We start from the raw sequence: 17656 nt of genomic DNA, 5'->3' as shown, positions 1-17656 counted from the left end.
AAGTAGCAACCAGTGAAGGACAGAAAAGAAAACATAAATAATGGGGGAGGGAGGAACCCTTCCTGAAATGCTTGAATGGCAAGGTTATGTCTAGACCACTGCCTACAGAACTTACTATCAAAGGAGGCCTCTGAGAAGAAAGAAAGGCTACCTTATAATGCCTAATAGAGGTATTAGTTGGTAGCTTTGCAGATCTCTGTGCTGGAAGCATGCTCACTTTCAACCCAGGAGGTTGCCAAGGATCTTGTAAAATGAATCTTGATTCCTTCAGGACCAGGGATGTTGGTGGCTTGTGTGCCTCAATGATGCATCATCATCTAGTAAGGGATAGCTTGATATATTCAGTCCTTGGTGCCTCAGGAAATGAACAGGCAATCCTATCTCCTTGTGGAGTCTTTACACTTAGGCTACATCTCAATTGACAAGATTTTGCACAAAAGCAGCTGCTTTTGCGCAAAATCTTGCCACCTGTCTACACTGGCCTCAAGTACTTGCGCAAGAACACTGACTTTCTAATGTATAAAATCAGTGCTTCTTGCGCAAATACTGTGACGCTCCCGCTCAGGGATAAGCCCTCTTGCGCCACTGTTCTTGCGCAAGAGGCCAGTGTAGACAGGCAACATGAATTTCTTGCGCAAGAAAGCCAGATGGTTAAAATGGCCATCAGAGCTTTCTTGCACAAGAGAGTGTCTACACTGGCATGGATGCTCTTGCGCAAAAGCACATCTTTTGTGCAAAGGCACATGCCAGTGTAGACGCTCTCTTACTCAAATACTCTAATGCAAAAACTCTTGCGTTCAAGAGTATTTGTGCAAAATCTTGCCAATATAGATGTAGCCTTGATGCAAATCTTTAGTGTTCTTCTGCCAGCTGGGAAGTCAGAGGCTCAAAGGGATGGGTGATAGCTCTAACAGAGGGAAGACTATTCTTACAGCTTGTCCAGGCAGCTCTGAAAAATATTGATCTCTGACAGTTGTGCCAAGAAGCCTGAAGATACTAACAGTACAAGAACCTAAACTGAAGGCCCTAACCTGTATTTTCCTTAAGGAAGTCTTAACTGGCTGGGATCCCAAGATCCCTTGGATATGTGCCACACTCTTAGCACAACTTGGTCTGGATGAAGCAATGAGTTTGGGGAAAATGTATCTGGTATTGTCTGAAGCTGCAACAATGGCTACAGCTTCAATTCTTACCAGATCAGAAAATCCATCCTCTTTGGCTGGTCAAGAGTTATTGCTGTCATGCTTACCTATGGGAACACCTTCCCTAGGAGAGAGAAGTGTAGGAAAGCATGTTGAAAGCCTTGCAGCCATCTCTGAGACAGAGAATTTGTCTCATTGTCTTAGGGTCTGCTTCTTGGGTGAAGAATTTCTGCCTGTTTGCATTCTTGAAGTTATCAAACAAGTCAAGTTAGGGGAGACTGAATATTTGTGAGATCAGAGTAAAGACTTCCTATTTAAGGCAGTAACAGTAGTTGACTTTGTGTGTATTAAGCCAGTCTGTCTTTTGGTACACCTTTCCTTTTATGGGAATTGCCTTTGGGGAAGGCAGTGTTTTGTCTGCACATTCCATTGTCTCCATTGCTTCTGCAATTAGAGCTATACTCTTTGTTTCCCCTTGGCTATTCCTATATGCAACTGTGCTCATGTTGTCTGGTTGGACCAAAATGTCATTGCATCCTACGTAGTTCTGCAGTCTCACTAGTTTGACAGCTCTGAGCTCCAAGAGCTTGATGAGGTAATTCTTTTCCCTAGTTACCCTACATTTTTCTGTTTCCCCAGAGTGCTCCCCAGCCTTTCCAACTAGTGTCTATTGTAAGAACCCGAAGTCCTGGAAATTATATGGGAAGACTCCTGTGGATGTTCTCTGGGACCTTCAATCACCATATGGGATCCTGCACATCATTAGAAATCAGTGCTCAATCTTGCCTTAACTTGAATAAATGGGCCCATATTCTCAGAAGAAAAGTCTGATATGTGCCCCCACCAATGGGAGGCCAGTGGGTAGAGACACCGAGCTATGGTTGGGCTCATGCACTTGCTAAGCAAGAATATCAGGTCCTGGGTCTTCTGTCTACCGATGGGTAGATCTTCGTCACCAAAGGGCCCATATCCACTCCCAGGTAAATTGTGTTTCTCAAGGTAATCAGGGAGTTTTCCTGATACTTTTGCAAATCTTATGCTTGGCAATGGAGAATCTGGGAGCTATGACAATACATGTTTTGGCCTATGAGATTTGCCTTGCTATGACTATGAGGGTACGTCTAGACTACAGGCTTTTGTCGACAAAAGTTTTGTCGACAGATACTGTCGACAAAGCTTCTGTCGACAAAGAGCGTCTACACTACATCCAGTTCTGTCGACAAAGCAAGCTGCTTTGTCGACATGGCAGTGTAGACGCAAAGGACAGTTTAGATGCAATAACGCCTTCTGTCGACAGAACTCTGTCGACAAAAGGCATTATTCCTCATAAAATTAGGTTTACCAGCGTCGACAAAACTGCTGCGTTCTGTGGACGTTATGTCGACAGAACTCAGCGGTAGTGTAGACGCAGGTTTAGTTTTGTCGACAAAAGTCCTGTAGTCTAGACACACCCTTAGTGACACTTAAGATTCTGGGTGCAGAGGGCAGATCATAAGGAAGAGTATGTAGCATGGAAGATTTTGATGGATTGGAGGAAAATTAATTTCTCTTGGAAAAAATCTAGAGCAGAAACTTCCCCTGCTAGGGTAACAGTCCCTTCTTGGATACTCAAGATGTTGATAGCAACCAGTAGATTGTTCTGATGGTTTTGACAATGAGTGCTGGCACCTCTCTGCAGTCTCTGCTACTAACTTCTCTAAAGTTTTCCCTCAATAGCTTATCACCAGTAAGTTTGGAAGCACTGTTTAGAATGAACAATGACTGTTGTTGGGTGCATGATGACATCCTTGGAGCCATCGAGTCAGAATCCATTGAGAGTCACAAATCACATCCAGTGTTTACCCAAGACAGGGCCTGAGACATCTAACTACCAGCAAACACTAGGCCCCTAGAAAGTGAGCCTCTTGCTATCATGAAATATGTTTTCCTACTAATTATATATAAAAAAAACCCTTTTAGTCTGCACAATTAGGGCTCGTGTAGACTGCCTGTGGGCTTTCAAAAGAAGATATGCAAATCCGGAGTGAATTTACATATCTTCTTCCGATCCCATTTTTGGAACAGTTTTTTTTTTTAAAAGAAAAGCAGTCTAGACGTGGTTCTTTTGGAAAAAAAAAGCCCCCTTTTCAAAAGAACCTTTATTCCTAAAAAAACGAGGTGTTCAGGTTCTTTAAAAAAAGATGGGTTTTTTAAAGAACTGTGTCTAGACTGCTTTTTTTTGTTTTTTTTCCGAAAAAGCGCTTCCAAAAACAGGATCGGAAGAAGATATGCAAATTTGCACTGAATTTGCATATCTCCTTTCGAAAACTACGGGTAGTCTAGACGTGCCCTTATAGATGAACCTTGGAATTGCAGTGCAGTCTGTCATCACTCCTATGGTATGCGGGTCTTGGAATGATAACACACTTTTGAAGGTATGACATACATCTTCTGCACCAACCTTAAGTTCCCAGAATGTATGGAACTTTTTGTTTATATGAATCCAATTAATTTAAACATTTTAATTTAGCATTTGGTTTAATCAGATGTCCTCATTTTCCTTAATAAAAGCACTAAAGAAAAAATATGTATTATAAAAATGCTTGAAAGAAAAGATATTTTATTAATATTAATAGGTTCCTTGATGGCCATCATGAAGGTTTTTTATTTGTTTTTTTCTTGCATAAGTGGTACCTTTTCCCCTGGCTGTTTCCAAGAGGGAAGTAGCACACTATTCGCCCTGGTCTGTATACCTACAATAGATGAAGGGTAGAGGTACACATCAATTGTGAAAAAAAGTTGTTGCTGTCCCTGGAAGCCTGAAAGTCTGCCTGTCTGCTCTCCAAACTAGATAACATCCCAATAAGTACTATAGGAGCCACTTGGGACACCTGGATCTTTAGTAAGGAAATCAGTATCACTTTGACCATGGGAAGAGATTTCTCATTTACACTTTGTACTAGGCTAATTGGTTAATCATGTAGTCTGCTACAAATTGACATCCGTAGTTGTTGCTCAGTTGGGCTCAGCTGTGCTACTACAGCTGCTCCTTATGTTACTGAACTACACTGTTGTTTATACTCATGCTAACAAGAGAATGTGTACATGTGTTGTGGAATCACCCGCCTAGCTCCCACCTAGTGCAGGAAATAAATCCCAACATACACTCCCTCGGGGGAAAAGGCAAAGTAGAAAGGATTTAGTTCCTGATTTTTACACTACTTGTTTAGAAACTGCTGTGTTAACACGGAAACACTTGCTTTTGTTCTTTTGGACCCAGAGTCTCTGGAGTATGCAGAACTTCCCTCAGAGAAACACAAGGATCCTCTGGTTTATGGTGTGAGGAAGAGGCGCTGTCTCAGAGCCCTGCTTCTTCCACTGAGGGAGGGGAACCAATAGCCTAGAAAGGGTGTCATCTTTATGCTCCTTTATATCCCAGAATTTACTGCATCATCAGCGTAAGACTGCACTGGCCAGGCCCACTGCAACCAGAGTCCTACTGGCCAGCCATGACTCTGGCAGGGCTTGGCAGCAGGCTGCTTTGGCCAGGGCCAACACAGGTGGGGCCCACTCCGACTGGGCCTGTTTCTCTGTGGATGGCTGCTCTGGCCCAGGCCTCTGTGGGCTGCAGAACTACTCTAGTCTGGTCCGGCCCTTTGGTTAACCTGTAGCCAGGTATGCATGACAATACTTACCAGTAAACCAGTTAACTAGTTAACCTTTTACATTTCTACAACAAATCTTTAGCGAATTGGTAATATAATGCACATTTATATGTGCATAATTTCAATGAAAATAAACAAAGTAAAAGTTATGTCCTTCAGCAATTGCGTAAAGCATTTAAAACCTAAGAGAACATAAACTGGCAGTCATTTGAGTGCTATCGGGATTTACTCAATCATCATTATTCCTATTAGACAGACACATGATGAAAAGTCACTGACTGTTGGTCTACTAAAAAGAATCAGACTTTAATCTTGAACAGCAAGAAATTCTGAGCACTTAAGAATGAACATCATTCCAATCAATGGGAGCAGAACTAAAAACAATTCTACAACACTGATAAAACCTGGTGCAGATGCAATTTGCTAGGGTAAAAGACGAAGCAGGAAGAATGCCACCAGGTTATGCAGGGAAGGGGTTTAACATGCAGTGGGAGACACACTGTATTAAAGATAACAGAAATATTGAGGAGAAGGAGAAGGAGAAGACAGCCTGGGGAAAGATAGCCTTAATTTAGCAAGGAAGGGGTTGTAAATTACTTTGAGCATAGCAATTTTGATGAGATCATTACAAAAGCTATTTTGATGGCATACTACAAAAAAATCAGCTACAAAGTACCAACTTTTTAACTACAGGCTATATAAAGAACTTCCATGTAATACCTGTAAATTAGAGGTGTAAGTGCTAGCAGAGAGGAAGAATACAGGATCGGAGGATTTATTCTTTTGTTTTTCAAATTCCCATAGTAAGAAAGCAACAATAGATGGCAAACAAATGTACATTAGGGCATCTGCTGGAAATATTTAAACTTTACTAATGGAAAACAGACTTATTATATTAATACTATTGGAGAACATTCACTTAGTGTACCCTGTACAAGGGAGGGTTGGCCAAAAATCCTATTGGGAAGGATCAGATGGTCTAATGCTATGCAGCCAAAGGAAAATTCATTTTAGTGTCATTTAGAAATTATAAAGTCCAATACCATGTGTCTTCACAAATGATACTGCTGAAATGCATGATCTCTGGTAGACATAACATTATTCAGAAAAACATTAAAATCAGGGAAGTCACCTGAACTACCCTTTAAGATTGGTAGCAGATACTTAGTTAGAGAACTCCAGTCAGATCTCCAGCACACTGCTAACACTTCAAATTTATTCAACAAAATAAAAGACAGAAAGCTAAGACAACAATTTTTACAGCCTCCAACTCAATTTCCCCTATAAAAAAAGTAAACATTATCATATTCAGACTTGTTTAATCTTTTGGTTATAATGATGAATATTTACTTTCTTTGACTAACATGTAACAGTACACAACAAGCACAGTGTCATAAAAGAAGAGATGTTCTGCTAACCAAAATCATTGCTATACCTTTACAAGTTGGGATTGTTCCACTCCATGTGCCATTGGTGGTGCAGGTGCGAATTATGGAGCTATTTGATTCCATTGTATAGCCAGGTTGGCACATATAGGTAACATTTTGTCCAACAACATAATCATCACCATATCTCAGGCCATTGGCTGGTACACCTGGGTCTCCACAACTGATTACTGCAAGTAAGGGTTTGAAGAACAGATGGTAAATCATTAATGTGACTTTGTGTCTCTGAGGAGAAAAAGCACGTGGTCAAAGTAATGATTTATTGCAAAAAAATATAGCAAATGTTTATCTCCAGTTGCATTAGGTAAACATATATATCACTTAATTCATCTTCCTGACACACTACATGGATATCTAAAGCTGCTATATTTTAGAAAAAAAATAGTACACTTGTTAGAAAGTGTAAAGAATGGACTGTACTATTTTAGATTTCAGGATTAGAAAATGCCATTTGAAAAACAAACACATTATAAAGGAGTAGGCAGATGAAGAAAAGCAGATTGCTTTCCCAAGGACCACACAGTGTGATAGTCACTCATCTGGATCTCCTTAAAGAATATAAAAAATTTACTGAAATTAAAAAGGGATTGACTACAATGAGAGTGGAAAAAGTCCCAAAAGGTTGACCTCTGTCAATAAGGGACCTGCGACACACTGAGGAAGACTATCCACACCTCTTGTCCCATGGAAATTGGAAAAAAAAGTTTCCCTGGTCCAGAACTTTGCAAGTGAATACTTAATGAGAATGTCAATTTAACACAGACAAGGAGTAAATAGAGATTGAATGAATGGGACCAGCTTGTTAAGTATTTCTTTCACAGAAAATAAAATCCTGACACAATCATTCTTAAAAACAATACAAATGTCTTATAAGAACCCAGAAAACAAACACAGACAGCCTAGCTCCAAATTAAAGAACACAGAGGGAGCAACATAAAGAAACAGTTGGTGAGAAGATGGACACTGCAGAGAAGTCCCATTTCCAGTCTGACAACTACTGTGCTGGCCACAAGAAGGAAAGGCTTTGGGAAAGAGAACATTAACCTGGAGCAGAGGGAAACATTCCCATATTTGGGATCCTCTTTCCATATGATGTAATGGTATCCTCTTGCAATGAGGATATCTCTCCAGGGGAGGGAATCCAGTTATTTGGAAAAGAGGGATTATGGTAATGGATCAATTTAATAATTTAAAAATATAGAGAGATGGGTTTCTCATGACTCAGAGAACCACATGGTGAATTGCTTGCCGCATGCTAAGCTTATGAATCTCTGAAGACAGGCTTATGTGCAGTGTTAGGGAGAAATGGATGGTCACGATGCATACATTTACCAATGACAGAGGGAAAGGTAGGAGAGGTTCTGGAACTCTAAATTAGGCTAGTAGACATGGAAGTCCAAGACTTCCCTGGTAGTATCCTTTGAAATGATTCCAGTTACCTGTGGAGGCCAGTTAAACAGGGAGAACTTTAGGATCTCAATGAGAGGATAAAATGATGGAGTTTCCTATAGTTTATTAGGGAACCAGTAAACCTTCAGGGAAAGGAGGAGCCAATACAGGAAGGAAAGGTTTTACGTAAGCAAAAATAGAGCCAGATTGCTGGCATATAAAATTTAAACGTTTAAGAAGAGTTTTTAAATTGAGGGCTGAGGGAAAGTAAGGAGAAGAGGACTAAAATTCATGAAGTACAGAAAAGAACTGAAGAGAAACAGTAAAAAAAAAATCCTATTCAATTACATCACCAGACAACTAAATACCAATTCTAGAAGTCTAAATACCAAAATGGCTGAACTTGAGTGCCTGATATTAAATGAGGATAGTGACATAATAAGCATCAAGAAACTTGGTGGAATGATGATTTTCCGTGAAACATGGTAATGCCAGGTTACACAATATATAGGAATAGTAGAGGAGGTCATATTGGCAGAGAAGGGGCAATATATGTGAAAAGAAAGTGTAAAATAAATTAAAAATCTTAACTGCACCACAGAATCTCTATGGGTAGAAATCCCACGGTTGAATAATAAGAAAATTATATCAGGAGTATACTGATAAATAAGATTATGATAGTAATTACAGAATGCTCCAGAAGATTAGAAAGGCCATAAAAACAGAAAACTTAATAATTTTGGTGCATTTAATCTATCCCCATATTAACTGGGTACATGTCACCTCGAGAAAGGATACAGAAATAAAGTTTTTTGACACTATAATTGACTATTTCTTGGAGCAGCTAGTCCTACAACTTTTGAAGAGAGAGGCAATTCTTTCTTTAGTCCTAAGTGAAGCATGGGATCTGGTCCAAGAACAACTTGGCAATAGAGACCATTATATAATTAAAAGTAATATACTTGGTGGATGAGGGGTGAAAGAAAAGAAACACCAAACAAGTCAATCACAGTAGCATTTAACTTCAGAAAGGAGAATTATACAAAAAAAATGCAGGTTAAATAGAAATTAAAAGTACAGTTGCATAAGTGAAATGCATATAAGCTGTATGGAAGCTTTTAAAAACACATTAATAGAGGCTCAGATTAAGTTTAAAAACCTAATAAGAGTACCAAAAAGTGTCACAATTGATAGAGAACAAACTAAAAGAAGTGGCTAGAGACAAAAAGCAGTCTTTAAAAATTGGAAGTTAAATCCACAGAGGAAAATTGAAAGTAGACTAATCTCTAGCATGTCAAATGCAAAAGTATAATTAGGCAGTCCAAAAAAAAAAAGGGAGGGGGGTTGAAGATCAACTAGTCAAAGACCTAAAAAAAATCTGCACCAGAAGGAAGAAGCCTGCCAAACACTGGAAGACTGGGGGTATGTCTACACTACAGCACTAATTCGAACTAATTTAATTCGAATTAGTTATTTCGAACAAAGCTAATTCGAACTAGTGCATCTAGACCTAAAAACTAGTTCGAATTAGCATTTTGCTAATTCAAACTAGCATGTCCACATTGAGTGGACCCTGAACCGAGGTTAAGGATGGCCGGAAGCAGTGCCGGCAGGGCATCAGATTAGGACTTAGAGCGTGGAGCTGCTGTCTCAGGCTAGCTGAGGGCTGTGCTTAAAGGGACCCGACCCCCACCCTGGACAGACAGTTCTCAGGGTGCCCCGCTCGATTGTCTAACTCGATGAGGGACAGCAAAGCAGACCTGGCTTGGAGTGCCCTGAGTGCCCACACTTGGCACATCACAGCACTCGGCCATCAGCCCGGCTGCACTTGCCACAGGCTGCCGTCCGGGGTGGGGAGGTGTCAATCGAGGGGCTGCAGGAGAGCTTCCACCCCGAGGAGCCCGCAGAGCCACCCCAGTCCTCCCCATTGGGGGCTCGTACCCCATTCCTCCCTCACCTCCTTCCACTTACCCGTCCCTAGCCCCCCTTCCTGATGTAAAAAATAAAGGACACGTGTGTTCAAAAATAGAAACTCTCTTTATTTAACAAAACTGAGGGGGGGGGGGGGATTAACCTCTAGGGAGACGGGGAAAAGGAGGTGGGAGAGGGGAAGAGAGAGGGTGGGAGAGGGGAAGGGGAAACCTGGGAGGAGGGAGCTGGAAGGGGGAAGCCAGGGGAAGAAGGAGGAGGGGAAGTATCAAACTATGGTACGCCATATCTTCAGTACTGTGTACAGATGTGGTCTCCTTACCCCAAAAAAGATGTTTTGGCCTTGGAAAAGGATCAGAAAAGGGCAACTAAAATGATCAGGGGTTTGGAACAGGTCCGATATGAAGAGAGGCTAAAGAGACTGGGACTTTTCAGCTTAGAAAAGACGAGACTGAGGGGGGATATGATAGAGGTCTATAAAATTATGAGTGGTGTGGAGAGGGTGCATAAAGAAAAGTTCTTCATTAGTTCCCATAATAGATGGATTAGAGGACGCCAAATGAAATGAATAGGTAGCAGGCTTCAAACTAATAACAGAAAGTTCTTCACAAAGCAAATAGTCAACCTGTGGAACTCCTTGCCCCAGGAGGCTGTGAAGGCTAGAACTATAACAGAGTTTAAAGAGAAGTTAGATAAAGTCATGGAGGTCGGGTCCATGGAGTGCTATTAGCCAGGGGGTAGAAATGGTGTCCCTGGCCTCTGTTTGTGGAAGGCTGAAGGTGGATGGCACGAGACAAATGGCTTGGTTATTGTCTTCGGTCCATCCCTTCTAGGGTACCTATTTTGGGCCGCTGTCGGCAGACAGGCTACTGGGCTAGATGGACCTATGGTCTGACCCAGTACGGCCGTTCTTATATTTTTATGTTCTAAGCTCAGGGCTCATGGTCGGTGGTCTCACTGGCCCACCTTGATTTTCATGCAAACCTACTCCTGGGTCGCCAGGCTAGCAGCTATCCTGCCCTAAATGGCCACTTTCCTGTGCCTAGTGCGGAGGTCGTGGATGAGGTCCACGATGTCCACACTAGACCAGGCGGGCGCCTGCCTCTTGCAGCCCCGGGCAGGCTCTTGGGAGCCACCAGCCTGGTCCCGGGAAGAGGCAGAGGGCTGGGTGGCAGCGGGTGGCTGGTTCGTGCTGTGCCAGGTGCAGGGTCTGCTGGCTAGGTGCTGGCAGGCTTGCACCTGGCATGGGCACCGTAGCCAGACCATGCCCCTTTAAGGGCTCCAGGGCCGGGAGGAGGGCAGACAAATTTCCCTGGTGGTGCTCAGAGTGGCCACCAGGGCAAGCTGGGGAGGGCTAGCCTCCCACTAGTTCAAATTAAGTGGCCACACAGCCCTTAATTCGAACTACTTAATTCAAACTAGGCATTAGTCCTCGTAGAATGAGGTTTACCTAATTCGAATTAAGCGCTCTGCTAGTTCGAATTAAGTTCGAACTAGTGGTTTGTATGTGTAGCGCCTATTAAAGTTAATTTGCACTAACATCTGTTAGTTTGAATTAACTTTGTAGTGTAGACATACCCTGAGGTAGTAAAGAAGAAATCACAGGAGAAGATAAATGAATTTTTTGCATCAGTCTTAATTGAGGAGGAAGTGAGGGAGATTCCCACAGCTGAGTTATTCTGTTACTTGACAAATTAGGGAAACTGTCCTGAATTGTATTGTCAATACAGGAGGTTTAGCAACAAACTGATAACTTAAACATTAATAAGTCACCAGGACCAGGTGGTATTCACTCAGGGTACGTCTAGCCTACAGGCTTACGTCGACATAAGTTTTGTCGACAGAATCTGTCGTCAAAACTTATGTCAACATAGAGCGTCCAGACTACATTGTTTTGTCAACAAAGTGATCAGCTTTGTTGACATAAGAGTGTCTAGACTGCATGACGCTCTGTTGACAGAAGAAGGCACCCGGAAGTGCTTCTGAAAGGTCACAGGGGTAGCCATAAAGCCCAGGCACTGCTGCATGCTCTCTGCAGAGACGCATATTTAATGGGATACTCCTGGACAGCTGTTCCTCCGCTCCTGCTTCTAGCTTGCCAACCTTTACAGGGAAAGCAAAGCTGCTGCAGTTTTCCTGGCTCCGGTTGCCTTGCTTTGTTGGACACCAGAGCTGTGTATTAACTTTTTTGTTTGTTTGTTTGTTTGTTTGCTTGTTTGTTTGGGTTTTGACTTTTTTGTTTGTACTTTTGTTCTTGTGTTTGTTTGTTTCTTTTGTTCTTTTGTTTATGTGTTATTTTGGCTTTTTTGGCCATGGAGCCTGAGCTGCCCCTGGGCAGGCGATGGCCCCGCACCATGCTGCTAGAAGCTCTGCTTCATGCTCAGGAGAGCATGATGACCTTGGCGGCAGAGCTAGATTCTTAGCCCAGCTTTGAGCCCCTCGCTCAGGCTGAAACCCTGCAACCCTGTCCTTGCCCCTCAACTTTTTCTGGAGAGGCAGGTTTGGAGACTGGACACCAGTTTGGACTGGTGGGACCAGCTAGTGCTGCAGCAGTGGAACGACGATCAGTGACTCAGAAACTTCCGGATGCGGAAGGCCACCTTCCGGGAGCTCTGTACCTGGCTCACCCCTGCTCTGCAATACCAGGACACCCCTTGCAGCCTGCCATCCCCCTGGAGAAGCACGTCGCCATTGCACTGTGGAAGCTGGCCATCCCCGACAGCTACCGCTCCGTGGGGCATCAGTTTGGTGTGGGGAAGTCTACCATCGGGGCCATCTTGATGGAGGCAAGTCACTCTCAGGGGACAATCCAGGGGGGCAGTCAGGACCAGGCAGAGGGAATTGGGGAAGGGGTGGCAGAGGTAGAAACCCTCTCAGTCTCACCCTGCCATGGTGCAGGGGGCAGGGAGTGGGGAAGGGATTTTCTGGTGGGGGGCTGTTGGGGTCTGGGGGAAAGGAGAGAACACTTCTCATTAGGTGAGCCAACCCCTCTAATGTCCTGTTCTGTGTGTTTCTATTTGTCCTTTTCTGCAGGTGTGACAGCCATCAATTCTGAGCTGCTCCACAGCACCGTCCGCCTCGGAGACCTGCATACCTCCTGGCCAGATTTGCGGGGCTGGAGTTCCCAAACTGTGCTGGAGCACTGGATGGGACCCACATCCCCATGCGCGCTCCACCCCATCAAGCAGCATAGTACATCAATAGGAAGGGCTACTTCTCTATGGTGCTGCAGGCCCTGGTCGACCACAGGGGACAGTTCACTGATGTTTGTGTCAGGTGGTCAGGCTGGGCACACGATGCCCATGTATTCAGGAACTCTCACCTGTACCGCAGGCTGGGGCATTCTTCCCAGAGAGGAACTTGGCAGTCGGGGATGTGCAGATGCCTACGTGCATCGTGGCCGATGCGGCCTATCCTCTCATGCCCTGGCTCATGAAGCCATACACCGGCCACCTGGATGCGAGCAGGGAACTGTTCAACTCCCACCTCAATAGGGCTCGCTTCCAGGTGGAGTGCACCTTCGGCCGTCTGAAGGGCAGGTTTAGGTGCCTGCTGACGCAGCTGGACATGGGGGAACACAACATCTCCGATGTGGTTGCAGCATGCTGCGTGCTGCACAACCTCATAGAGAGGAAAGGGGAGGCCTTCCTCCGCGCATGGAGGACACAGACAGAGATGAAGGGAAGGCAGTTTGGGCAGCCCTGGACAGCTGCCACCCGGCAAGCCCACCAGCTGGGCCTGTGCATTCGGGAAGCCCTGAGGGAGCAATTCTCACAGGGAGGCCCCTGATTGTCCCCAAGGCCCTCTACATGTGGGAGTGCCCCATGCCCCCGGTGCCTTCCTCCATGCAACCCCTCCCAGCCCCACATTCACCCATTCTACTCAGTCCCCACTCACTGAGAATGGAGACAGGTGATGCTGAAAACTCTTTAACACTTTATTTAACTGTTGGTTTTTGAACAAATGAAAATAAATAACTCTTTGCTTGAGAGAAAAATAAAAATATCTGTCTTAGAAAATGAACTGCTTTGAAAAAAAAGTGCATCCCTTAGTTTGTGTCACTGGTGGGAAGGGGGAATGTGAACTTGGAAGGGGGGAGGGAGGCTCAGGGCTGTGGGGGCTGCCTGGAGGCAGAGCTCCTGGTGGTTTGGCTCCGGAGGCCTTGTCACACCTGGCTGCGTGTGTTGGATGCCACAGCATGGGGCTGGGCAGGAGGTGGTGCTGGGGCTTGGGCTAGGATGGCAGGGGCAGAGGAGGGGACAGAGGCTGAGGGGGGGCAGGCTGAGGAGGGGCAGGAGCAGGCAAAGGACCGGGGAAGGCCATGGCCTCCCGGATGGCAGTGCAGATGTCCCTGCGCTGCTAGATGAATTTGTGCAGCAACTGCCGGTGCCACTCTGCCTCCAGACTCCTTTCCATTGAGTCCTGCATCCGTTGCAGGACGCCAACGTGCTGGCACACCAGCTCTAAGTAGCTGCATCAGTGCCTACGAGTGCCCTGCGGCTGTCTGGGTGGTGGGGCAGGTGGGGCACTCCGCTCCTGGTCAGCTGGTCCGGCTGTGGAGGACAAGAGGGAAAAGTTGTCAGTCATGCATGCTCACCCTTTCCCTGAGAGGGCATGCCCTCCTTCTTCTCATCAGGCAGTGCCTGTCCTAGGGTCAGAGGCTGTTCATATGCATCTCAGTAAGGCATGGTGCGGCCTGGCCCACAGCCACAGCCTCCCTGGAGCCCAGGAAATGTGCAGGCCACCATTGTGCCCCCCCTCACGCATCACCCATGGCTGAGCAGCACGGAGAAGTGTCAGGCCATGGTTGGGGTTCCCACAGAGTACTGAGAGGCCTGCAGCTGTGAAGCAATCCCAGCGTCTCCAACCCATGCCTGCATGTGGCATCCCTGCTTGCAGGAACAGGCGGTGTCTAGAAGCCATGTGAGTGCAGGGGGTAGCACGACCCTCCCTGAGGGCGGCCATGGGTGTGTCCCTCTCCTCCCCCGGGCCATGCTCAGCATGACATGTCACAGCACTGTACCGTCCCCTTTGCTCCCGCCTGCCCTGCCCTAGGTGTGTTGGACCCTCACAGCACTCACCTGAAGTTCCCTCCCAGTGTCCGAGGTGGTCTGAAAGGCCTCCTGTGTCTGGGTGCCTTGGTCCTGGGTGCTCTGGTTGCTATCCTTCTCCTTGTCTTCCTGCTCCTGGTCCCTGAGCAGGTGTTCTGGACGCTGTAGGATGGTCGTCTCCAGCCCAGACTCCATGAGCATCTCAGGAGGCAGGGGTTCTCCTGCCCCCAGGATCCTATCCAGGTCCTCAAAGTATTCGCAAGAGTGTGAGCTGTGCTCACGGGCCTGGACGTACCCCTGCCTCAGCTCCTTGACCTTGATTCAGACCTGTGGTGCTGTGCGGGGATAGTGGCCTTTCCTGGCCAGGCCATCTGCCAATCTATTGTAGATGTCCACATTCCTATGCCTAGCCTGTGGAAGCTGCAGTGCCTCCTCCTCAGCCCACAGCTCCAAAAGGGCTTTAATCTCCAGCCATGACCAGGAGGGTGCCCGGCGCTTTATGCCCCGGGATGCCCGGGGGGATGAGTCCCTAGATGGGCCTGATGGGTTTTGGGGGGGGGTTCTCCTGGAGACATGGCTCACCCAAAACTGAGCTGCACAGTCCTGGTCTGCTCTGGAGCTCGCTTGCTGCCAGAGTGCTGATCCTGGGTGCCTGTGCCTTTTAAAGATGGCTATGGGCAGGAACAATAGAGTCGCAAGCTGTAGCATGAGTGTCCATCAGAGGTTCTTCCTGGAGGCCTTTTATGTCGACATAACTTTTCCCCTGCATCCACGCTGCTTTTTTGTTGGCAGAACTATGTCAAGAAAGGAGTTATTCCTCATAGAATGAGGTTTACATATGTCGACAAAACTGCTGAGTTATGTCGGCTTTATGTTGACATAACTCAATGGCAGTATGGATGCAGGTATAGTTTTGTCAACAAAAGTCCACTTTTGTCGACAAAACCCTGTAGTCTAGATACACCCTCAGATATGAAATGGCAAACTACTAATTATGGTATGTAACCTATTATTAAAAAAAAACCTTCTATAACAGATGAGGGGATGAAAGCTAACGTGACACCATTTTTTAAATGGCTCCATAGGTCCTAATGGAAATTACAAGCTAGTAAAACTAACTTCAGTACCAGACAAACTACTTGCAACTATAGTAAAAAACAGAATTATCAGACATACAGATGAATAAGATTTGTCAGGGAAGACTGAAAACATATTTTGTAAGCGGAAATCACACCTCACTAATCTATTAGTACTCTTAAAGATAGTTAACAAATGCAGAAATATGATCATGTGAAAATATTTTACTTGGACTTCCAGAAAACCTTTGACAACATCCTTTACCAAAGGCTTTCTAGCAAAGTAAGAAGTCGTGAGATAAGAAAGAAGTTACCTCCTTGATCACTAACTGGGTAAAAGACAGGAAACACAGTTTAGGAATAAATGGTCAGTTTTTAGACTAGAGAAAGTTAAACCATGATGTCTTTCAGGAATTGGACCAGTGCTGTTCAAAATATTCATACATGATCTGGAAAAAGCTAAAATGGCAAAACGTGCTCATTATACAAAATTGCTTGAGATCGTTAAGTGAAAAGAAGAGTTAAGGGATTTCACTAAACTGGATGACTAGACAACAAAATGGAATATGAAATTCAGTTTTGATTAATGCAAAGTAATGCACACCAGAAAACATCATTCCAACTATTCAGACAAAAATGAGAGGGTCTAAATTAGCTATTACTTTTAAAGAAAGAGATCATAGAGTCATTGTGGATAGTTCTTTCGGTGTTCAATGGCTGTCAAATAAGCTAAAAGAATATTAAATCATTAGAAAATAGATAATAAGAGAGAAAATATCATAATGCCACTATATAAATCTTATATAAAACTATATAAGCCCACAGCATGAATACTGCATGCAGTTCTGGTTGCCCTGTTTCAAACAAAAATATATATTGGAATTAGAAAAGGTACAGAAAAAGGCCAGCAAAAATTATTAAGAGAAAGGAATGCCTTCTATATGAGGAGTGTGAAAAAATGGCCAATGTTGGTATGGTAGGCCACACTCGTTTCTTGGTAGGGGTCTAGGACATGACCGTTTGCCCTTTCTGTTGGAGTGCCAAGAGCCCCACTAGTGGCTCAGGAAGCTGGCAGATAGATAATGGAAGCAAGGAAAGGGTCTGAGTCTGAGACCCAATACCTCTCAACCTCTACAGGTTTCCTATCCTCTTCTGTCTCCCTGGGTATGATTACCCTCAGTCCTTGACACTGGGGGACAAAGAACATAAGAACGGCCATACTGGGTCAGACCAAGGGTCCATCTAGCCCAGTATCCTGTCTGCCAACCATGGCCAATACCAGATGCCCCAGAGGGTGGAGACAACAAGTAATCCTCATGTGATCCCTCTCCTGTCACCCACTTCCATACAAAGTCTCCCTGCTCCATTGGGACAGAGCTTCCTTTCTCCCAATTGGCTGGTTTTTCAAATTTTAGCAACACACTTCCAAACTCCGGTCCTCTCTCCCTCCTCACATCACCATGTCTTCCTGAAGTGGTGGTGATAGTGGGGGTTTACTAGATTCCTGACAGGGCCTTAATTGGCAACAGGTGCTTCAATTGGCCTAGAGGGAAGCACACCATAGCCTGCTGTATCACATTAATTGGCTACGAGTGCTTCAATTAGCCTGCAGGAGCATTCCCTCATCTACAGGGAACCATGTTTTAATTAGCCTATGGTTTATACATATTTCCCCTCTAGCATTCTCCCACCACTTCCTGGCTCTGCCTTATCGCAGGAAATATTTTTTAAAAAATCTGGTAGTTTTCAGCTTGGGTTAAAGATGACTAAGGATATATTAAAAGTTAATAAAAACATAAATGATGCAGAGAAAGACAATAAAAAGTGTTATTTACATCTTCATATAACACAAGAATCAAAGGTAACCCAGGAAATTAACAAGAAGCAGGCTTAAAACAAACAAAAGGAAGTATTTCTTCACACACCTCAGTGAACCTGTGGAACTCTTTTCCAGGGGATGTTGTGAAAGCTAAAACTATA

The 17656-nt window shown here is 44.7% G+C and overlaps 1 protein-coding gene across 2 annotated transcripts in view; it reads right to left on the bottom strand.

The window, feature by feature from the left end:
* The window catches only part of CSMD3 (CUB and Sushi multiple domains 3), a 1180750-nt gene that overhangs the window by 43354 nt on the left and 1119740 nt on the right, over positions 1-17656 (bottom strand). For both annotated transcript variants that reach the window (XM_075920204.2, XM_075920205.2), the window contains one exon: positions 6222-6401. In XM_075920204.2, the coding sequence (XP_075776319.2) occupies positions 6222-6401 (180 nt within the window). The remainder of the gene's footprint in view (positions 1-6221; positions 6402-17656) is intronic.

Source organism: Pelodiscus sinensis, chromosome 2, assembly GCF_052426305.1.
Source record: "Pelodiscus sinensis isolate ZL-2025 chromosome 2, ASM5242630v1, whole genome shotgun sequence".
Classification (NCBI taxonomy): Eukaryota; Metazoa; Chordata; order Testudines; family Trionychidae; genus Pelodiscus; species Pelodiscus sinensis.
This window is presented reverse-complemented; position numbering and strand designations above follow the sequence as displayed.